Source organism: Takifugu flavidus, chromosome 16, assembly GCF_003711565.1.
Source record: "Takifugu flavidus isolate HTHZ2018 chromosome 16, ASM371156v2, whole genome shotgun sequence".
NCBI lineage: Eukaryota > Metazoa > Chordata > Actinopteri > Tetraodontiformes > Tetraodontidae > Takifugu > Takifugu flavidus.
The window spans coordinates 9942865-9964362 of record NC_079535.1 but is presented as its reverse complement, the minus strand read 5'-3'; the positions used below and the strand labels follow the sequence as shown (position 1 = coordinate 9964362).

Sequence of the window (21498 nt, the reverse complement as noted above, 5' to 3'; positions counted from 1 at the left end):
TCTTAAAAGAGAACTATTTATCCTGAATGTGCTCAGCTGTGCTTTATTAAACAGTGATTTCTTTACACCATCTTCACATTGGGATTTCACAGCTGCTGAATAATAAATACTCGAATAAGCTCAGTTGCTCTTATCACTTATAAATCTTATAAACAAAAGAACAACATTTTATTCACCACCAGGAATAACTCAGGTTATTCTGGCCCCCAAAAACTACACCTCAGTTATTTTCCCACCTTCACAGAACATTGGAGTCTCATTCAGGGCTGCTGCTGGAAAACAACAGTTTATCCAAGTTGTGTTTGCTTAATCAACTTAATTTGCAATGCATATCTACCAGGGTGTGTCCTGCATGTACTTGCTGCACATTTTACTGGATCCGCCAAATACAGACTGAGGAACAAGCCTGTCTGTGACTTGACACTGGTGGATGGGCAGCTAGGGCAGTAAACTTTAACAAAACCCACACCTGAAGTTCAAAATGAACCAGAAGAGGCACTTTTTAGAGCCTCCGGAGGTCAAGGACTACATGGTCAAAGGAGAGCGATTCACCAAATGGTCAGAGGTGAGTAAGAACCGCAGCTTGAAGAAGTGTTACTCCACCTTGTAATGACAAATCAAAAGTGTCTGACTCCTCTGTGTCCACAAAGGACTCCACAAAGACTGCTCCTGTCACCATGAAGATGGACCCGAAAGGATTCTACCTCTACTGGATCAACCAAAGCAAGGTAATGGATCCTCTAGAGTCTGGCACAGTGACTGCGTGGATGCAGGTAGAGTTTCTCTTTGCATCGCCTAACCACGGCCTGCCTGTAGCTGCGTGATGGAGGCAGTCATGTTTGGGTGACTCACATGCGCGCGTGATGGGAACCTGCCAAAGCTGCTGGATAGCCGCGAGCGGCGCTGCCTCTTCCGGCGTCAGCAGCTTGTGGAGGTTATCGATCGGTGCTGGTGTGGGCTCATCCTGCTGCACCGTGCTGCTGAACTTCACTCCGCACAGAAGACATTTTGTCTTTGTAGCGTGTGATTGCTGCCTCCTTAAGGTCCATTTCTCTTTTGGCCACTCTGAATGTACATCGCTGAAACTCCCCAGATGATGCTTTCAGTCCTCGCTGTGTTTATTTTTCTATTTTCTCCAAACAAACATAATAAATTGGCACATTTTGCTACCTCGCCAAACGATGACTTGTATCCGAATCCATATTTGGACAAGCGCCTACATGTTAAATTCAGCGTTGGATCTAATTCCTCTGTTCTTGTTTCTAGGAGACAACGTTCCTGGATGTTGCTACTATCAGAGATACCAGAACAGGAAAATATGCCAAACTTCCAAAAGTGAGTTTATCACTGTGATTCACTGTCATCCTCACTGTTCTCACCACCAACAACCTCTGCAGGTATGCAAATCAGGTGTCAAGCTCCTAGTTTGCCCATTAATATGAGCTGAACATTTGCAATGCAAAGCTGTTAGACGTATGTTCCCCACACTGAAACACACAGGCGGCTGTAGGCGTGACTGTAAATCTGAAAGTTGCTGCAGCGTTCGTGCTCACGTGTCACCCGCAGAGAGTTGCAGCCGTCGTCGTCCCTCACCGAGGGCCCGATGCAGGAGCCTGAGTTTCCTCCCCATCACTCCGCCTCCCGGCCTGGCGAGGCTGGGGGAGGCGGAGTGGGGCGGGTGGTGCGGATGTTGGGAAGTAGATCTCCCCAAGGAGGTTTGGGAAAGATGCTGTTGACGTGCCAGAGTGATTAAATGGATCCAATACGGGAAGGCAGCGTTTAAATCACGTCTCGTCTTGTTTCAGTTTATTTATGTTTGTCTTTGATGGTGTTTCTCTGTATTTGTGGGGACCGAAATTGAGGTTTGCACTCTGGGGGCTCTGAGCAACTTTGTATAGCGTGAAAAGAAGGGTTCACTTTATGGCTGGGGCGCACAAAGAAGTTAGATTCAGTGAAAAAAGCCTACTCAGATAGCAACGTGGTTGTCCGGGCAAATGATTTGAAATATTTCCCAAAACATTGAAAATGACTTTAGGAGGATTAACAAAATACATTTGCGATTGCACCGTATTATCAAAATCTCTTTCCAAATAATGTGTCACATAGCTCACATCAAAGCACATCCTTGTTTTGTGTTGATTTGACAAACTGTCGATGACAAATATGCAAAAATATATGCAAATATGCAATTTTTAAAAATTGCCCTGTCATTTGCGTTGACTACTAAGTGACATTTCACTAATGCGCCCGAGGCCTGTGGGGGCGTTTGCATGCTTTGGTTGGAAAATTTGCCTCCCAGCTGCCGGAGCTCTGCAGATGCAGCATTTATTATCTAGGCAAATGACACCATGACTATACTGCAGGACAGCACAGAGAAAAATGGTTGATCTTTAAGCCCACCTCCATCACTTCAGCGATTCAGACCATCCAGCTACGCCAACATTTGCAGTAGAACTGCTACTTATAATAATCTCAGACCCCAAAATATATTGCCTCTCATTTATTTTTCGCAGCACCCTAAAGTTCGCAACGTGTTTAACCTGGACTTCCCTGACAGCAACCATCTCGCCAAGACTCTGACTGTTGTCTCGGGACCAGACACGGTCAATTTGACCTATCACAACTTCTTTGCCTCTAAGGAGAAGGTGACACAGGTAATAAACTGCAGAAACTATCTCGTTTTAGTCCTTTAATCCACCATAATCTATCATATTCATGCATTCAGAAATCTATTACATTACCGCCCCCTAGTGGTAAATTCATGTCCCTCTGAGGTATTTTGACAGCTCGCATATGATGCTGACATCCCTGTTTGTGTTTCTGCCTAAACACTCATCAGAACTGGGCCAATGACATCATTGCACTTGCGTATAACGCTGCCAGGAACAACGCATGCAAACAAGTCTTCCTGGAGAAAATGTGAGCGAACACCCGGACGTCGGCTTGTTTTGTTGCCGATGAAACACTGGCGTTGTCAGCTTCACGCTTAGCCGCATGTGTTTGATTTCAGATACGTTCGCGTTTCCCTCCACACCAACAAGGACGGCAAGATCCCGGTGAAAAAGTAGGTTGCTGAGGGTGCAGGGAGGTAGAGTCACTTCTGCAGCTCGCGCCCATCGTTCCCGCTCTCGCTCTCTTCTTGCAGCATCTACAAGATGTTCCCGGCAGATAAGAAAAGAGTTGAAAGTGCGTTGGCATCGGCCCACCTCCCCAAAGGAAAGGTTGGAAAATACAAACACGCTGGGATGTTGAGGGAAGAGCGAGATGCCCACACACACACTGAGAGAAAAACAAACATGTTGGCGTATGTGTGTGTGTGTGTGTGTGTGTGTGTGTGTGTTGCAGTACGACACCATGAAGCCTGATGTCTTCACTGAGGCTGCCTTCAAGGTCTTTCTGGCCAACCTCTGCCCTCGTCCTGAGATCCTAGAGATCTTCACCTCTTAGTGAGTTGGAGCGGTCACCTCCCGATGCAGCCAAATGCTTCAGTTGTCATGTTTTGGGAATGCACAGCTAAAATTGTGCGTTCCTAAAGGCAGCAGATAATATCAGGTGGATGTGTGCTGCGGTGTGGCTCGGTGTGCAGCTCAGGTGGGGGTGGGTTGGGATGTGGTGGACGAGATTTACACCTTTGCTGCGTGTCCTCCAGTTCCAACAAACCGACCATGACGAAGGAAAACTTCACTAAATTCCTCAACGAGAAGCAGAGGGACTCCCGGCTCAACGAGGAGCTCTTCCCGCGCCTGCGGCAGGACCAGGTCAAGGCCCTGATCGACAAATACGAGCCCTGCTCCTCCAACTCGAACAGAAGTGAGGCCTGATGCAGGGAGGAGCGCCTGGCGGAGGCCAGAGCGAATCCTTCAGCCTGTGTTTCTTTACAGGTCTCATTTCTCCTGAAGGCCTCTTAAATTTCCTGACTGGTCCAGAGACATCCGTGGTGATTCTGGACCGGCTGGCCAAGTGGCAGGACATGACCCAACCGTTACCCCACTACTTCGTCAAGTCCTCCCACAACACATACCTGACAGGTCACAGCTTGGATCCCAGCTTGTGGATTCTCTGATCAACATCTCCAGGTCACTGATGGAAGGTTGTTTTTTCTACTTCCCTGCCGCTCCACAGCTGGTCAGTTCTCCGGCGTGTCCTCGCCCGAGATGTACCGACAGTGTCTGTTGGCCGGCTGCCGCTGCCTGGAGCTGGACTGCTGGAAGGGCAAACCCCCAGATGAAGAGCCCATCATTACCCACGGCTTCACCATGACGACTGAGATCCTCTTCAAGGTGGTTACACTACGGTCCCATAAAAAATAGATCCTCTCCACACTTCACTTGGATGGAGCGTCTGCGAGAGCTCTGCTGAGTTTTCTCCTCACTTGTCTGTCCTTTTCTACTACCTCATTAAGAAAAAGACCCTGAAATCGTAAAAATGGATCAAAATATTGACATTTTTTTTCTAGAGACTAATTAAAAGTAAATAAAATCTGTCAAAATGGAGGGTTTAAAGCAGCTCAGGAAGCATTATAAATGATTGATAGCAGGTTTTGTCGAAAGCCTCGCTGGTCAGTATTTTCTTGCCTTCATAAATCTCGTACCTTTTATAGAGACGGCTTAACTCCCTGCTTCCTGTGTGCGCGGTTGGAATTGTTTGGCTACATCTCCACGTGCACTCTCCCCAGCACATGCCGACCCCAGACGCCGTACATCAAAGATGTCAGGATAATTTTACGGATCATTCCGCACACGTTCCGCAAATGCATCTGGAGAATGGGACACAGAGCGCGATGGTTTAGATGTACAAAGAAACACGTGTTACGCGCAGCGGCGCCCATCATCCAACGCTTCCATTTAAGGGCAGATGGAGATCCACATTCCCCGAGGCAAGACACCTCAGTTCGGTTTACTGTCGGTTCCTAAATGTGATGGGTCTGGAAATGACTTTAGGGTCTCTGCGGAGTCAAGAGGGTTCTGCAGTTTGTCACACGGTCTTCCTTTAGTGATTTGTGGGTGAAAGTCACGTTGGGGGTCACGCTTTTGGTGTTGCTGCTCGCTGCACGGCCACAAGCCTCCTGGTTGTAACGTGTGTACCTGAGCTGAACACAAGTGTGCGTGTTCTCTTGCTGTGCCGCAGGACGTAATCGAGGCTATCGCTGAGAGCGCTTTCAAGACCTCCCAGTATCCTGTCATCCTCTCGTTCGAGAACCATGTTGACACGTAAGGCTTTCCCACTCCTGCCATATAACTGTATTGACACTGCCTAATGGCCTCTCGCTGCCTCCGTCTGCTTTATTGCAGAGTGAAACAGCAGGAGAAAATGGCAAACTACTGCAAAACCATATTTGGTGAGGCCCTGCTGACAGAGCCGCTGGACAAATACCCCGTGAGTACGCCGCTGCGTGGCTCGCAAAACGGCTTGTTTTGTTTCCCTTGTGAAGCTCAGCAGAGTTCTGGATCCAAACTCAGTAGGGGGAAGTCAGTCAATTGCAACACTGGGCCGGTATCTTATCTCTGCTCCACACGACTCTTAAACCGATTCATATCATCCGCAAACATGTGTTTACCTACTCCTCACAGGTGTTTACGTGCACGTGGGTCTGTGTGTGTGTGTGTGTGTGTGTGTGTGTGTGCGCTTCCAGGGCAACCATTGCCCCTGTTTAACTATCTCAAATGGCTGAATCTCCCAATTGAATCTCCCAAGACACTGACAAATTAGGTCTAAATTTCCCCACATCAAATGCACAAAGGAACAGTCATATTATTAGTCACACATCTGCAGAGTATTATCATCATTCAGTCAGCTCAGGTCACTTCCAGGGTCTGTCTTGTGCAGCTGAAGCCGGGCTGCCAGATCCCCAGTCCATCTGAGCTGATGGGCAAGATCCTCATCAAGAACAAGAAGAGCAGCAATGAAACCCAGACGCCTACTAAAAAAACCCAGGATGCTGCCAGCACAGCTACCAGCACGCAGGAGAACCAGGCTAGTTCAGGTGAGGCCCGATCGCACTTCTGTGTCTCTTACAGTTTTTCTCAATCACTTTGGTACATTTTTCCAATCATTCTTGCAATTTGCAGAAGATCAAGTGCATTTCTCAAAACAGTTTGAACAAATAGCAAAACACCGTGGATCACCTGCAAAAGCCAGTCTCTTGCTCAAAATCCTTAGTCCATCCCTCAAAAGCAAGTTTTTGTGTCAATATACTTGTCAGTGCCATCAGAATGTTTAATCATTGTGTCATTGTGTACGGATAAGACAGTCAAATTCATTAGTCATGTTGGCAATTGAATAGTGCACTTTGAAGGGACATGTTGATGTAAAATGTGGTTTAGGTGTGATGACAAGTGTTGTACATTTGACCTCATATAATGTATATGTGTAAGATTGATTGGAAAAGACAAGATTCACATTTACAGAATGACTTCTTTATTGGCAAACATTGACATTGCAGTGCGTAAAGAAAAAAAAAAGACAGCACTGCACATAACAAAGGTGAAATACAATACGTAAGTAAACATAGGTCAAAAATATAAACATAGGTCATACAGTAGGTAAACAAAAAAATATGAACAACTCCCCAAATTCTAATCTCAATCCTGATCTTCAGCTTCTTCCCGTTCCTGTCTGTTAGGCCACAAATTCTCATCCACGTCACACCTGCAGCGTGGATAGTATCTTCTTGCATGCCTAATCCATGCTCTGCAGGAATCTGCAGTAATGTCTTGGCATGCTGCATCCATTGCAGCCAGAAGGGTCACTTGTGTGTGTGGCTCTCGGTCATACACCTTCCACCTCCAGGCTGAGAAAAATTCCTCAATAGGGTTGAGGAATGGGGAGTATGGTGGTAAGAACTCCATCACCATTCTGTTATGGTTTGCGTACCACTGCCTTACTAGGTTTGACTTGTGGAAGCTTACATTGTCCCATATTATGGCATATTTGGGCTGGTCCATATTCTCGGCTGGGCCACCTAGGATATGATCCCTGTACAAAGTGTCTAGGAATGCTATTAGATGTTCAGAGTTGTATGGACCCATCAGTGGAATGTGTGTCAGCACACCGTTATCTGATATTGCGGCACACATAGTTATGTTGCCACCCCTTTGCCGCTCCCTTGAGCTCATTCAGAAAACTGTCGATCATTGGTTGATCAACTCTTTTCATTAGAGAAAGTCTAGATTCACCTGGGACAAATGTCTTATGGAAATGTATATATGCTTGACATGTTATGATGGCTTGGTAAATCATTTTGCATGTGAAGACTTATATGATGAACTATAGCCTAAATGTTTTGGGGAAAGAGACTATTTGATAGATTCCTATAACAAAGCATTTTGATTAGCATGACAAAAGCAATTGATAATGTACGAAAAACCTGAGAATTGTACACAATCATTTGCATGGATGGACAAAAGCATTTGCAATTTGTTCAATGCAATGAGAAACTGCCTTTTTCATCTGCACAAATGGCATGATGATGTGACAATTGAACAAGAACTTTTGAGAATTTCAATTCTGATGTGAGAAATGTACCAAACCAATTGAGAAAAACTGTAATGTGACGCTGAGTTCATTTACGTGTCGAACCAGAGGGGGGCGCTGCTGCGGAGGACACCGAGGAGCAGGAGGACACGGAGGAGCAGGATGAGGAGAAAATGAAGACGTCAGATGAGGTAGAGTGTGCTTCACATCATCTGCCTTCCACCCTTCATCCTTAACATCCTCGTGCGAACGAACTGCAGGGCACAGCTGGACAGGAAGTGACAGCTTTCGAAGCGATGTCGTCCCTGGTCAACTACATCCAGCCCAACAAATTCATCTCTTTTGACAACGCCAGAAGTATGTGTCCAGAAAAAAAACAACTAAACCAAACAGAAAAACAACAAAGAAAGAAATGATAGATAACAGCCTGCGTGCAATCTCTCCTCACAACCCTCCTCCACAGAGAAAAACAAGAGTTATGTCATCTCATCTTTCGTGGAGACAAAAGGGGAGTCAATGATTGCCAAGAATGCTGTTGAATTTGTTGAGTATCCTTTAAGATTAAAAACATACTGTGAAAATGAAATAATGATTAAACAACGACTAAAGCATATCAAGATGATGTGGCTCACATAGAAATACAGAAAAAAGCCCTCAATTTCCTAAATGATCTTTCAGATATAATAAAAGGCAGATGAGCAGGATTTACCCTAAAGGAACAAGAGTGGATTCGTCTAATTACAGCCCACAGCCTTTTTGGAACGTCGGCTGCCAGATGGTGGCGCTCAACTACCAGACCATGGGTAAAAATAGAGACAAAATGCAAATTAATGCTAAAAATATCACAAATAACTCTGCTCAAAGTGAGACGATGCGGCCACTCACCGCGTTTCAAATACCTGACGTGTCATGTTCTGTTTCCCCCACAGGGTGGCAGTGTTTCACCTCTTCTTGCAGCTGAATAAACGTGGAGCGGCTTTTAAAGCTGTTTGTGCCTGTTTTCAGATTTCCCCATGCAGCTGAACATGGCTCTGTTTGAGTTCAACGGCAGAACCGGTTACCTGCTCAAGCATGACGTGTTGCGTCGCAGTGACAAGACGTTTAACCCTTTCTGCGACAGGATAGATACAGTTGTGGCAAGCACGCTCACCATAAAGGTGCGTTCCTGGCCTTGTATCTAAGTATGGATGATAGATGTAATATAAAATGACAAATTAGTCTCAGTAGCCCCAAGTGCGTGTGCGTGTGTGTGTGCGCGCGCGCTGGTGCTCAGGCCTGTGCCTGTGTACCTCTACCTTTGATGATCTCTATAATAACACAAACCTCCTGCTGGGAGTAACATGCTGTTCCTGGTATTCAGCAAGACTTGGTAGGAAAGTCATGGCTCTATTTATAACCCACAGCTTGTCCTGAACCTGGGTCAACACACCACAACACACAGCGATACACACTTTTACATGTCCTTACCTCTGATTCTAGATTTATTCAGGCCAGTTTTTGTCTGACAAAAATGTGAAAACCGGCATCGAGGTGGAGGTGATTGGGCTGCCGGGGGACCCCAAGAAGAAATTTCGCACCAAGTGGTCCCCCACACCCAACAGTATTAACCCGGTGTGGAACGAGGAGCCTTTTGTGTTCGAAAAGGTGTGTGTGGCGAAGAGTTACGTGCACAATGCTTGCTGACGCCATTTGACCTAATATGTACTTCCTGTTTTTGTGGCGCACAGATCCTGCTTCCAGAAATGGCCTCTCTGAGAATTGTGGCTCACGAAGAGAACGGTAAATTCTTGGGACACAGGATCATCCCCCTTGATGCCATCCAATCAGGCCAGTGAAACCAAGTGAAACCAATCTACACCACACATCATACTTCATTATGAGCGCGCCGAGTCACCCAGGGCCGCCGAGGCGGTGCGACCATGTTTCAGGCAGCGTCTGGATCAGAGGGCCGCTGCCTGACCGAGGTTTGTTTTTTGGCTCGCAGGTTTCCATCACATCTGCCTGCACAGTGAGAGCAACATGCCGCTCACTCTGCCCTCTGTCTTCGTGTACATCGAGGTCAAGGACTACATCCCTGCTGCATTCGCAGGTGCTGGGATTTTTTTTAAAAATTTTTGTACAGATAAACTTAACTGCAAGTCAATTCTTGTTTTTTAAAGGTGACACTCGAAAGCCAGGCTGATTTCATTGCTTTGATTAATGTCTTTTAGTTTTGTCTGTTTTATCAGCGCACGCATTTGATCCAAAAAACAAAATCCCTGATGTCTTGCAGATTTTACAGATGCCTTATTCAATCCAACAAAGGGCAACGAGAAAACCTCAAAGACCCCGAAGGAGGTAAAAGAAAAAATGAGACACTGTTAAACTTTTTAAAATGTAATTTTCTTACTTTTCAAACAACAGCGCTGGACTAGCTCCTGATGCTCCTGTGCTCTTTTAACTCCACAGTCTTCCTCAGACTACATTAGTCCTTATGAGCTGCCTCTCATGACTCAGACCTCTGCAAACGATGCAAAGGAAGCTGAATCTCCGGCTGCAGGTAATGAAAGTGAAGGCGAGACTTTTCCACTGCGAGACAGCTGATGTGATTAATAATAATCATCTCACCGCAGTGAAAGATTCTCCTGGCCTTCGCGCCTGTGCAGGATCGCTTGGAAGAGAAAACACTCACTTTACCTCACCCAATTTTTCGGTGTTGGGGACCAAAACAGGCCCTTTATTGTCTCCATCCACAGACTAGACGCATAAGAAATCAAAGCGGTGGTGCTTCAGTTGATTCGACCTAATGGAACTCAGGAACTCTCATATTTCTGCTTCCTGTAGAAAAGGCTGCAGCACCAACACCACCAGCCGATGTAGGAGAGGAGTCGACTGAACCTCGACCAGAAACAAGCACGGCCGATCCTGCAGAGAACGTGCCAGAAGCTGAAGCAACCTGCTCCGAACCTGCTGCAGACGCAGCAGCTGAGGAGGCGTCTCCAGATCCAGGCCCTGTCACAGCTGAACCCCCCCCTGAAGCTGGTCCGCCCGCAGACGCGGCTGCAGAGCAGGAAGAGGTTCCAGAGCCGGAGGTGTCCAACGAGGACACAACCAGCGACCCCGACACAAACACAGAGCCGTCTCCAGGTGACAACGCTGCAACCGGCGCTGCTAACGAAGCTGCTAACGAAGCTGCTACCGAAGCTGCTAACGAAGCTGCTAACGAAGCTGCTAACGAAGCTGCTACCGAAGCTGCTGCTGTAGCTGGTGCGGCTGGCGGAGCGGCCCAGTCCGCCGGAGGTGAAGGCTCAGCCCCGGCGCAGATGTGCGGTGAAGGTAACACTTCTAGCTGTGCACTCATATTTGGTTTTGGTTCAGGAAATTTCTCCCTGAAAGTCTTTCAACTCTCAAGACTTTTTTTTATCGCCATGTCAAGATCATCAAAATCCTGCTTTAGTTCTGCAGGAGCAAAGTCTTCCCAAGCTTGTGCGCGCTGCTGTGTGGGCTGTCAACACGAGGAGGGTCCTCACGTGTGCTTCTGCTGCAGAGCACGCCACGGTGACAGCTGAGGAACTGACACAGCACAAGAACTACCTGAAGGCCATCAAACGCCAGGAGAGAGACATGAAGGCGGCAGAGAAGAAATATCAGAAAAAGAGCGAGGATCTGATCCAGAAATACTCCGACACCTTCAAGGCCATCAAGAAGAAGATCTCATTGAAGAAAACAGAGTAGGGCGATTTGATTGTGTGCTGCAGCTGTGATGCATGATGATTTATAAGAAACTGGAGGGAAGGGGGCTGGGCAGCTCGTGTTTTGGTGGAGGAGGGTGTCGGGGCATTGTTGCGGAGCCGCTCAGGCCATCTGTCTAATTGTTTATGTTGAGTCATTTAACAAAAGCTTGTTTTGCTTCCTGATTCCTGTGCCAAGCGAATGCTGACCCGCTAATGAAGTTGTTGTTGTCAGTCGCTTCGTTAATGACATTAGACTTAGAAGTCCAGCGACTGTTCCTAAGCTAATGCACTCTTCTAGATGGAAAACACAATATTATGGGGTGAACGTAACGACCAAATGAAACAGGGTGCGTGCAGAGCACTTTCAGGCCACTCTCTTTGTTATGTCACTTCAGGGGAGGGGAAAACTCCACGGACAGCGGCGTGAAGAGCGAGCGTGTGCAGGACCATAAAGAAAAAATGCTGGCTGAGCTGCAGCTGCTGTGGAAGGAACAGTGTGACCATCTGAGGAAGAAGAAGGAGCAGTTTGCAACAGAGGTTTGTAGTACTCAGTTGGAGGCATTCCTACCTGGAGTCAGTATCCAAGAGTCTGGAGTTAAAAGTTGGCCATTTCAGGAGGCACGTGGTCATGATAACCTACACAGGAGACGCTCTCCTTTTTTTCCCTATGGGCAGTAATGTGGGTTAGACCATAAATATGCAAGAGGATCAGTTTTCACAGTGTTTAAATCAGTGTTTAAGTAACATTCTCAGTATTAAGATGATCCTGTCCGTGCTGTAAATGATGTTCCTGAGCACTCAGCTCAAATTTCAGCTGCTGCCTCTCTTGATTCCGTTTAATAATTCATCCTTCTGACTCTGTTCGTCCTAGTGTGTGGCATGAATACTAGTATGTGAGATGACTGACAGTAACTTTGCCCTTGTGTGTTGACAGAGGCTGGCTGTGCTGCTGGAGATGGCAACAGAGCGGCACAACAGTGAAATGAAGATGCTAGAGAGGTGCGAAGCACACGTACAAACATTGAACAAAAAACAAACTCTAATAAAGCAAAATGCTACTTGTGTCTAAATAGCATTCATGGAAACATCAGCCCTGGTCATTAACGCGCCCACATGAACCGTTAAAAAATTACTTTGTTTTGCAGTGAACCCAAAGATAACAAGAAGAAAACCAAATGCTCGGACAAAGCCAAGTGAGCGCACTCATTTCTGTTTCCTTTCACCATCAGCACAATGATGAGGGGGGGCATCCACACAGGTGGGGGTATTCCTCCACTGACAGGTTCTAATGGAGAACTCCATTTATGTTCTCTCAGGTTGAAAAGGGCGATGAGCACAGAGCTGTTGGATGGGCCTTGTTTGATGGCTTGTTCGGTGAGTAAAAAAATAATGCTAGCAGCTAGCTTAGCAGAACTCCAAACACTGTCAGCATGGAGGAGGGTGGGGTGGTGGTGGTGTGGGGGGGGTGTAGCTCAGGTGGTGGAGTGGTTGCTCTAGTGAGACGAGGGGTGTTTGTTTGATCCCAGACGCCTTCTGTGTACATGCTGAAGTGCCCTTGAACGAGACGCTGAACCCGACATTGCTCCTGGTGCTGCCTCTTCGGTGTGTTAATGTGCCTGATTGCATGAATGTGATTAGTTATTTCTCCTAATGAAGTGGTTGTCACCCTGTAAGAGTGAATGGGTGAATGCGCACGTGGAAGGCTTCCTGTGGTGAGATGACTAAAAAGGTGCTAAATAAATACTTTTTTTCTCTCTCTCTTTACTGCAGTCATAAAATACCAACTGCTCGAATATTTGGTTTTGAGTTCTAAAATGAGAAACTCCAGCGGTATCTTTCTTCGCACAGCGTGCACTTTGCTCGAGCCTGTGCACAGCATTCGGTATTCAACAGTGTAACTATGGTTACAAAGAGGAGCGAGAGTCTAAAGATCTGAAGAAATGGAAAGAAAAAAAAAGATGCTGTGAGTGAGTCGGGCCGAGCGCGTTGAGGAGGAGGGAGATTGAGGAGGAGGAGAAGAGGAGGATGAAATGGAGGAGGCGGAAGATGTGGGAGGCAAATGAGAAACACAGGAGCGTCCATCAGCAGAACCGTCTGATTAAACACACTACTACGGTCTGCATCTTCGGAGGGTTCTGATCGCTTTACCACCTAACGCATGGCAGGAACTGATGTCGACATCCAACGCAGAAGATGTGTCAATGAATGAACCAGAAAAAGTAGAATTAAATTTGGAAAAAAAAAGCTGAAAAGTAACCAAACACAGCCGCTGCGGTCTCACCACTATTCAAACCTGGCATATATCTGTCCCTGAATGCATCATGGCTACATTCTAGAGCCTTTGGTGCACTTAATCAGCACTTGGTCATTAATTACAGCACTTTACTTCCACAGTTGCAGTTTAATCAGGGCAGTGCCTCCGTCAAACGGCCAGGGTTGTGTTACCCAACCAGACAACTGTGACTTATGTGTATTGATTGTCTTGCTCCGGTTGCATCCCCCAAGTGCACTCCACTCCAGATGCACACACTCACTTGCACACACTCGATGTGACACGCGGCTGCACCCGACCTGACGCGTCTGACTGGACGTTGTTTCTTCACAGTCTGCAGGTGGCAGCCCGCAGCAAGAGGCTCTGATGAAGAAACAGTGCGCTACACTGGATGAAATCATGACTTTGACCAATCAGGTAGGCCTCGGGAACTCAGATTTTGATTTGTAAGCACTTCGCCTCAACAGCATTAACCATCCAGAACAATACTCGCCTCTGATCCGGTTAGTATCTCGCCCTCTGATTTTGCTCCTTTGGAAACTAGAATCAACAAGTTATAACAGAGGTGCCCAAGTCCAGTCCTGGAGGGCCACAACGAGCTGGGTTTTTATGCTACTACTAGAAAATACTTTATCCAAGAAATGTGGGATCCCAGGTGAAAGCGATATCTACCTGGTAGGACAGAAAACCCGGCGTGAAACTCAATGGAGTCCGATCTCCCACCACCATAGATGAAGTCAGAGCAGCTTCCTGACTTGGCTGAGTTCTTTGGAGCTGTCGTCCGAGGAAAAGGTGTCGGCAGATTCTTGTTGAATGGGAATCGTCGAAGGATGAATAATATGAACTTTTATTGCTTTTAACTTGATGTTTACTCTTCGTAGGACCCTTGAAAATCACCTTCAGTCCCATTTAAAATCAATTTAGGCCTCCACAGTTGCTTTGCAACAAATTTGTACTGTACGTTTTAGAACCACCTGTATCCATTCGACAAGCTCATGACCTTTGACCCCCCTGCATGTGCAGCTCAATCAGGAGGCCCTGAGGGAGCATGAGCAGAAATTGAGGGGCCTGTCTGCAGAGGTGAGAGGGGCTGTCAACGTCTGCCTGGGGGCCCACTTCCCTGACCTGGTGGAGCAAGCTGAGGACAAGAAGTTGGAGGGGATGGACTTCTATGGGGACGTCTTCCTGGGTTAGACGTGTCCTTTTTTGTCCTGTTACTAAAGCTAGAGCTGGATTGTGAGTGTGGGGTCGTAGAGGACTCGTCATTGAAGCTAGTGTGTGAAAGTACCGTATTGATAAAGTTATTTAACCTATAATGATGTTTTCATGAACACCCTGGTACAAAATAGTGATGATGTGATTTATTATTTCCTTTTTTCTTACTTGATTCCCTTGCTTTTAACCACTGGAAGATAATCATTCCACTAAACTTGTCATTTTGGCCCTCAAAATCCAATTTTTGTAGGAAACAGTAGGGGTCTATAAATGCACTAATCTCAACATTCATTTATCTAAGGCTTTCTGAAACAAACATTTATCCTAAATGTTTTCATTGACGAACTGTAATCGGACTGATTCGCTGTAATTCTAGTAGTGCTTATAACCATGTAATAACTAGATCCGGGTTCTTTTGGGGCTTGTTGGAAAGAGTAAAGAATTATCTTGATGATGAAACATTTCCTGAATCTTATTTCAGTCATTCAAAAAAAGTGAGACGTCTGGATTTAGTGCACACGTAACTACAGTCTTATTTGCAGCTGTAAATAATATAATAATACAGCTTATTTATGAGCTGTAAATTTACAGCTGTTTTCAGGCAATATGCACACACACTGGATATTATGGTGTGTGTTCTGTGATGGACTGGTGACCAGTCCGGGGTGTATCCCTGCATGGATGGATGGATTGATGGATGGGTGCGGGAGTGAGTGGGTGGGGGGTGGATGGATGGATGATGGATGGATGGATGGATGGATGGATGGATGGGTGGGTGGTGGATTGGTGGATGATGGATGGTGGATAGATGGATGGATGGATGGATGGATGATGGATAGATGGATGGATGGATGATAGATGGATGGATGGATGGATGGACACACAGATGGATGATGGATGGATGATGGATGGATGGATGGTGGCTGGATGGATGGATGATAGACAGACAGATGGATGATGGATGGATGATGATGGATGGATGGATGGATGGATGGATGGATGATGGATGCATGGATGGATGGATGATGGATGAATGGATGGATGATGGACAGACGGATGGATGATGCATGGATGGATGGATGATGAATGCATGGATGGATGGATGATGCATGGATGATGGATGGATGACGGATGGATGGACGACAGACAGATTGACACGTTTCAACAACAACCCTGCACAGGCGTGAGCTGCCTTGTGAGCCAGGCTGGATGAGTAAACCTCGTATTCCACCTCTCCCACCTCTCCACGGGCAGATGTGAGCAGACACACACGTGGTAGAACTGATAGATAATAGCACATAATTGCGCCTTTCTTTTCAGCCTCAGCTGTTATGAGACCTGCCATAGAGGAAGTGTCCGTTTTTAAATGGGAGAAGATTGTGGGCACGTGGAGGGCATGGCTGGACAGACAGAGGGAGGAATATTCTCCTCACTGCATTAAGACAAGAGGAATGCTGTCACATCATTGAGAAGCACATGTTCGTGCATGAATTAATCAAAGCGGTTCACTCCCCATCCCTAGCAATCCACAATTTCTCTCTCTGTTTTTTTTTCGTTTTAATTTTGGCACCTTTCAGCTCATTCAAATGACATGATTGGCATTTAAAAGTGGAAGATCTGGACAAACACATTACGGGGAGACAGCTTGTGCCTGAGAGTCCTGCCACCTCATGCACAACACAGCTGAACTGTGAGCGTAAGAGTGCGATTGCAGTCAGCCCTGAGTCACTCGGCCCATGAGGTTATGTAAACCAAAGAAAACCTCCGACGGATCCGTCCGATACCAGCTGGAGGAGGAGGGTCTGAGCGGGGCCCTGGTCACCATGGAGGGGTCGACAGGAAGAAGCACACAAGGTAGGAGAGCTTGAGGTTGAGCAGTGCTCAATCCTTGTGTGCCAGATGTGGCTAGGACAGGCATGGGCAAACTAAGGCCCGGGGGCCACACGCGGCCCGTTAAACGTTTTAATCCGGCCCGCCAAACTTGAAAAATTAAATGAATAAACCTTGTTAATGTTAAATTTTCACTGCAATTCTGGTGTTTTCCCACTAGAAAAAAGACAGTCAGGAGGAGAGTGATGGTGATATCCTGAAGGATAACAGAACTTTCAGTGCTTTAAAATAGAAATGGTTATTAATTTTTTTTAAAAAGGCACATTTTATTCATTTGATTTTAAGTGTTTTAAGACTCATTCCAAAGTCAGATATTTTGTTGTAATGCTTCTCTTCATTTTCATTTGAAATTAAAGCACATGTTTTCTCCATATCCCAAGATGTGTATTTTTTCTCCAATGAGGTGAGGTTACCAAAGCACTCCATCCATCCATCTGCTCCTGGTCCGGCCCCTTTGTCAAATGTTAGAACCCATTGTGGCCCACGAATCAAAATGTTTGCCCACCCCTGGGCTAGGATCTCGAATGAGTCCCCCTAATGTCAAAGTCTTCTTCAGGACAAATGATTGACATGTACAAAGACTGTGACCAGTAAAACACATGGTTGCACCTTAGTGAAGGCTCTTTCTGCAGGATTGGTGCAGATGGAGGTAAAACTCTGCACTTTTCACTTTTTCTTGTTTCCTGCTTCCTGCTGACCCACAGGAGGTGTGGAGTCATGATCTAGAGTCCATCTTGCCTGGAAGTGGATGCCATCCTGGGCGAATATTGCTCGCCCACGCCACCCACATGCACACCACCTGCTGAGGCTGCTCCATCACAGGCAGCATGTGAGTGTGTGTTTGTGTGAGTGGGGATCATTCAGTGCAAACTGTACATTTAAAGGGGGGGGGGCAATCATTGCAAGTTAAGAAATGAATCTAATGCATGCTGCAAACAAGCTTTTTAACTGACAGTTCTAGCAGCCTAATGAGTATTCCCGGAAGCTACTCCCCCTGCAGCACATAGGAAGACTGCGAAGGTCTGTGACAGGCGCTTCTACCTACTTACGGATGCAAATTTGAAAAGGGTTGAGGATGCGGGTGTACGTATACACCACCGGCCCGATTATTCAGCTCATACACTGGTTCCGCGCCTCCATGGGAGGCCTGGTGATTTGTTTGTTAGGGCCTCCATCTTTGGACGCACCTGTTTCGAGCAGCAACAGACACCTCGTAATTGTTTCAAGTCCCTAAACAGCTGCGGACACTGGTGTCTTCCACGGCTTTTTGCCTTTTGGTGGTTGCAGAGTTTCCAGAACAGATGGGAAAAGGTTCTGTCTTTCCCAGTTAAAGCTTTTAACTTTGCACCAGTTTGTATAAGTCAATAAAAAAAAGAACAGAAACTAAGCAGTCAAACTGCACAACACAATATTCTTGTTTTAGGAAACAAGGATGTAAACGCTGTCTGAACTTAAGCAGGTACTTCTGATAATGATTAGTCTTTCTAGTTTCAGATGCATTAACCCAGTGACTTTTCCAGCCGTCTCCTGCATGTTTATTACTCCAGTGGTGATTGCAGAAAAGGTCATGAGCTGCAGCAACACCCACAGCAAGCATTTGATGCCATGCACTTAGGTGAGTCACAAAGTGGCTCTTTTCGGGGTAATAATCTTCGCAGCGGCCCATCTGATGCGGAAGCGCAGCGGCTGAGCGGCTCACATTGTTCAGCATTTACCTGAATGCTGAGGAGCGTGTGGGCGATAGAATGTGGGCCTCAGGGCTGCTGCTACGCTTTCATTTATAAAGAAGTGAGGGTTCTTCGAGAGCTGCCAAAATCGAGAGCTGCCATTTACGCCTGTTGTATCTTGGGGTCAGATCCGACCGACATGGGCCTCCTCTGCTCTTCATGTCGACAGCACCGCGTTAGTTCAGTGAAACAGTTATTGGATATTTGAGATTTGAAATAAATGAAGGGCAGATAATAAAGTGAGAACACAATAGTCAGTGTTTTGGAATGTGTTCTGTGGCAGTCATGCTTAATTTAAAAAATTAATTACTTAATCACCTAGAAATACCTTAAATATTCACCCAAATACAAGGTTTTATATGAAATGTATTTATATGAAATGTATCCAAAAACACTTGTTTTTACAGTGCATCCACAACATAAGATATATTTATGTTATAAACAAAAGTGATATTTTTATTTACTCTAGGACCTAGAGTAAATAAAAAATAAATAATCAAAAGTGTGAGTGTGGCTTCCTCCCACACTCCAAAAACCTGCACATTATCCATTTCTCAGTGTAAGTGTGATGGGGGGGTTAACAGAAGATGGATGGATGGATGGATGGATGGATGGATGGATGGATGGATGGATGGATGATGGATGGATGATGGATGGATGGATGGATGGATGGATGGATGGATGATGGATGGATGGATGGATGGATGGATGATGGATGATGGATGGATGGATGGATGATGGATGGATGGATGGATGGATGATGGATGGATGGATGGATGGATGATGGATGGATGGATGGATGGATGGATGGATGGATGGATGATAGACTTTTATCACAAAGTAGTTGATAGTAAATGTACAAAATCTCCTGTAATACAGATACAGTGAGACATGGTGTCATTGTTTTAGTCCGTGTTAACGTCTACCCCCCCCCCCCCCCCCCAAAAAAAAAAATCCATCCAAATCATTTCCTGTTTTGGGTGGATGTGACCACGCCGGGCCTTTGCTCCAGCTGTGGCTGAGTGTTACACGCCTCCCTGCGGCCATCAAATACGTTTGTTTTCCATTCGAACAATTTATTGAGCTGTCAGACATAAGTGGGCCTGCAAGGCCACAAATGGGTCCTGTCGAGGCGGAGATGGAGAGAGAGCTCTGTGGCCCATCAGGGGAGGACAGGAATTTCCACCGGACTTGATGGATTCAAGAGGAGGTACACAGGTGGCTCATGGAGGAAAGTGCAGAGGCTCATCCTCGCAGACGGTACTGTCAGAACTGTATTGAGTTTTATTCTGCTGGAAATTGGGGAAATGTTTTAGCCATTACGGGGGAAAGTGTGATTCTGTTTTTGTTTGGTTATAAATCACATAGACCAGGGCTGAGGGCTGCAAACTTTATATTAAGAACCGATTTCATTTGTTTTAGCTATTTGTAAACACATTATACAATGAATGAATTAATACAGTCTGTTATGCAATGCATTTATTGTATTTTGACACTTTTTTAAATGGCCCATTAGCACTTCAACATTCTCAATATTCTAATTATTTGCATTTTTCTCCCTGATCTCCTGAACAGTCATCCAGATAATGCCGCAGCACAGACCAGCCATGCTTTAGCTGTCCAAGATGTCTAAGCCTGAACACTGACATTAAAGCCATCTAAATGGCTGAACGTACAGTCTGCTATTTACCATCTGCTCAATGAGGGTGATTCATGGTGCTAATTGATGAGAGCACGAGGGACGGTCTCCTCTGCTGGGTGGCAGCTACTGTCGCGCCTTCAGGGTCTTCAAACGGTTTAAGTTTCCACCCTGGAATCAGAGGCAAAGTGACTAACGCGATGTTTGATCTCTGCTACAGGACAACCGGTGACCTCACCTCAACCTTAGCTGGGATACGAATGCAACGGCGCTTGTGCAGTGACAGCCAGCTGCTGCCTCTTTCCTGGAACGGAAGGTGTGTGAAATCTCTGTTCGACCTCCCGCTGCAGGGTCCTTGCATCAAATCAAAGAGTATTACAGGAACTGAATGAGCGCAGAGGCATGATTCTTCTTATTGAATATGAACGTCAATTGAACACCCCCCCCCCATCCCCTACTGGAGTTGCTGTGTCCCAGGGTTCAAAAGATAGAGCAGCCGCGTTACATAACTGCGAGGAAATACCGCAAATGATGTTTTGTTGCAATTTGGAGGGAAAACATGGCAAACAAGGGGAAATGCTGCAAGGATATCTTCACAGTTGCGACTTCATTAGACTAATTGTACCTCAGCTCCTTTCGTTTTCCCCTCCATAAATGTGCTCCGAATGGAAAATAAAGGTGACTACAAGCTGCATCCTGTTTTTCAGCACACAGGGCAGGTGATAGCCTGAACTGCATCATTCTCAGGTGTAATTAGTGCACAGCAGATTTCCGTGGAGGGCAAGGAGGTGTTGAGACACAGGGAGCAATGCATTTTACCCTAATGAATAGGCCTTGATGAACCTTATGTGAACCTCGTGCACTGATTTAGCCCCAGGTGTTAGCGGCTAAGTGGAGTTACCAAGGGGGTTTAGCTCAGTTTCCACTTACAGGTTTTTCTCAGAGAACCTTATGAGGTTTGTTGATTTTTGTGGCGCCGAAAGTGCATGCGATCTCCCCGGTGACCAATTAAGACGTTTAAGATCTGCGGATAACACCTTAGCATGTCATCCGCTTAAATTATTAATCAGGCATTCACAGGGGCTCCTGCCTGGGCCAAAGCAGCGATGAATGGGAGATCAGATATTTACCTTGACACGTCTGCTTTATTGAATAAAATCTCTCATATTAGCTGGTCTCTTGGCGCTGATTCACATTTCATTCAGGTTTTGCCAAGGTCATTTAAAAAAAACCTTCAAATTATGATAGACTGTTGAGATTATAATTACATCCAAAAGGGATTTTAATCCAAAAATTGGTTGAAACTGGGCTCTCTGTCGGCTGATGCTATAGTAGAAAACAATGACAAAACAAAAACACACCAAAAAAAGAGAACATTGATCTTAAACTAGATAGCTATGTGAGAAGTAAACGGAACTGTAAACACAGAACGGAGTGATGTTCTACAGAGAGGAATGGCCTGTTTTTGTTTTTCTTTGCTAGCAAATTAATTTGAGAAGAGTATGATAGAACTGCAGGCTACAGTGGGAACATCCTGTAACATGTTGACCTCGTTTGATTTTTTTTCCA

General features: G+C 45.9%; 1 protein-coding gene across 4 annotated transcripts; it reads left to right on the top strand.

Annotated features, from left to right (window-relative positions):
* Positions 1 to 76: 76 nt before the first annotated feature.
* Positions 77 to 15132, top strand: plcb2 (phospholipase C, beta 2). Of its 4 annotated transcripts, XM_057012009.1 has the most exons (32): positions 77 to 565; positions 651 to 728; positions 1267 to 1335; positions 2514 to 2654; positions 2840 to 2919; positions 3011 to 3064; positions 3146 to 3221; positions 3346 to 3446; positions 3650 to 3810; positions 3882 to 4028; positions 4123 to 4280; positions 5128 to 5210; positions 5292 to 5376; positions 5827 to 5983; positions 7582 to 7664; positions 7734 to 7830; positions 7937 to 8021; positions 8152 to 8276; positions 8479 to 8630; positions 8953 to 9117; positions 9201 to 9300; positions 9458 to 9562; positions 9746 to 9810; positions 9922 to 10012; positions 10297 to 10788; positions 10889 to 11183; positions 11582 to 11723; positions 12121 to 12185; positions 12332 to 12379; positions 12503 to 12560; positions 13792 to 13875; positions 14482 to 15132. In XM_057012009.1, the coding sequence occupies exons 1-32, from the start codon at positions 482 to 484 to the stop codon at positions 14650 to 14652; spliced, it is 3897 nt and encodes a 1298-aa protein (XP_056867989.1). In that variant the 5' UTR covers positions 77 to 481; the 3' UTR covers positions 14653 to 15132. The 4 variants fall into 4 exon arrangements, with proteins under 4 accessions (XP_056867989.1, XP_056867987.1, XP_056867986.1 ...); XM_057012007.1 differs by lacking the exons at positions 77 to 565; positions 651 to 728 and having other exon boundaries at positions 1097 to 1397; positions 10910 to 11183; XM_057012006.1 differs by lacking the exons at positions 77 to 565; positions 651 to 728 and having other exon boundaries at positions 1097 to 1397.
* Positions 15133 to 21498: the final 6366 nt, after the last annotated feature.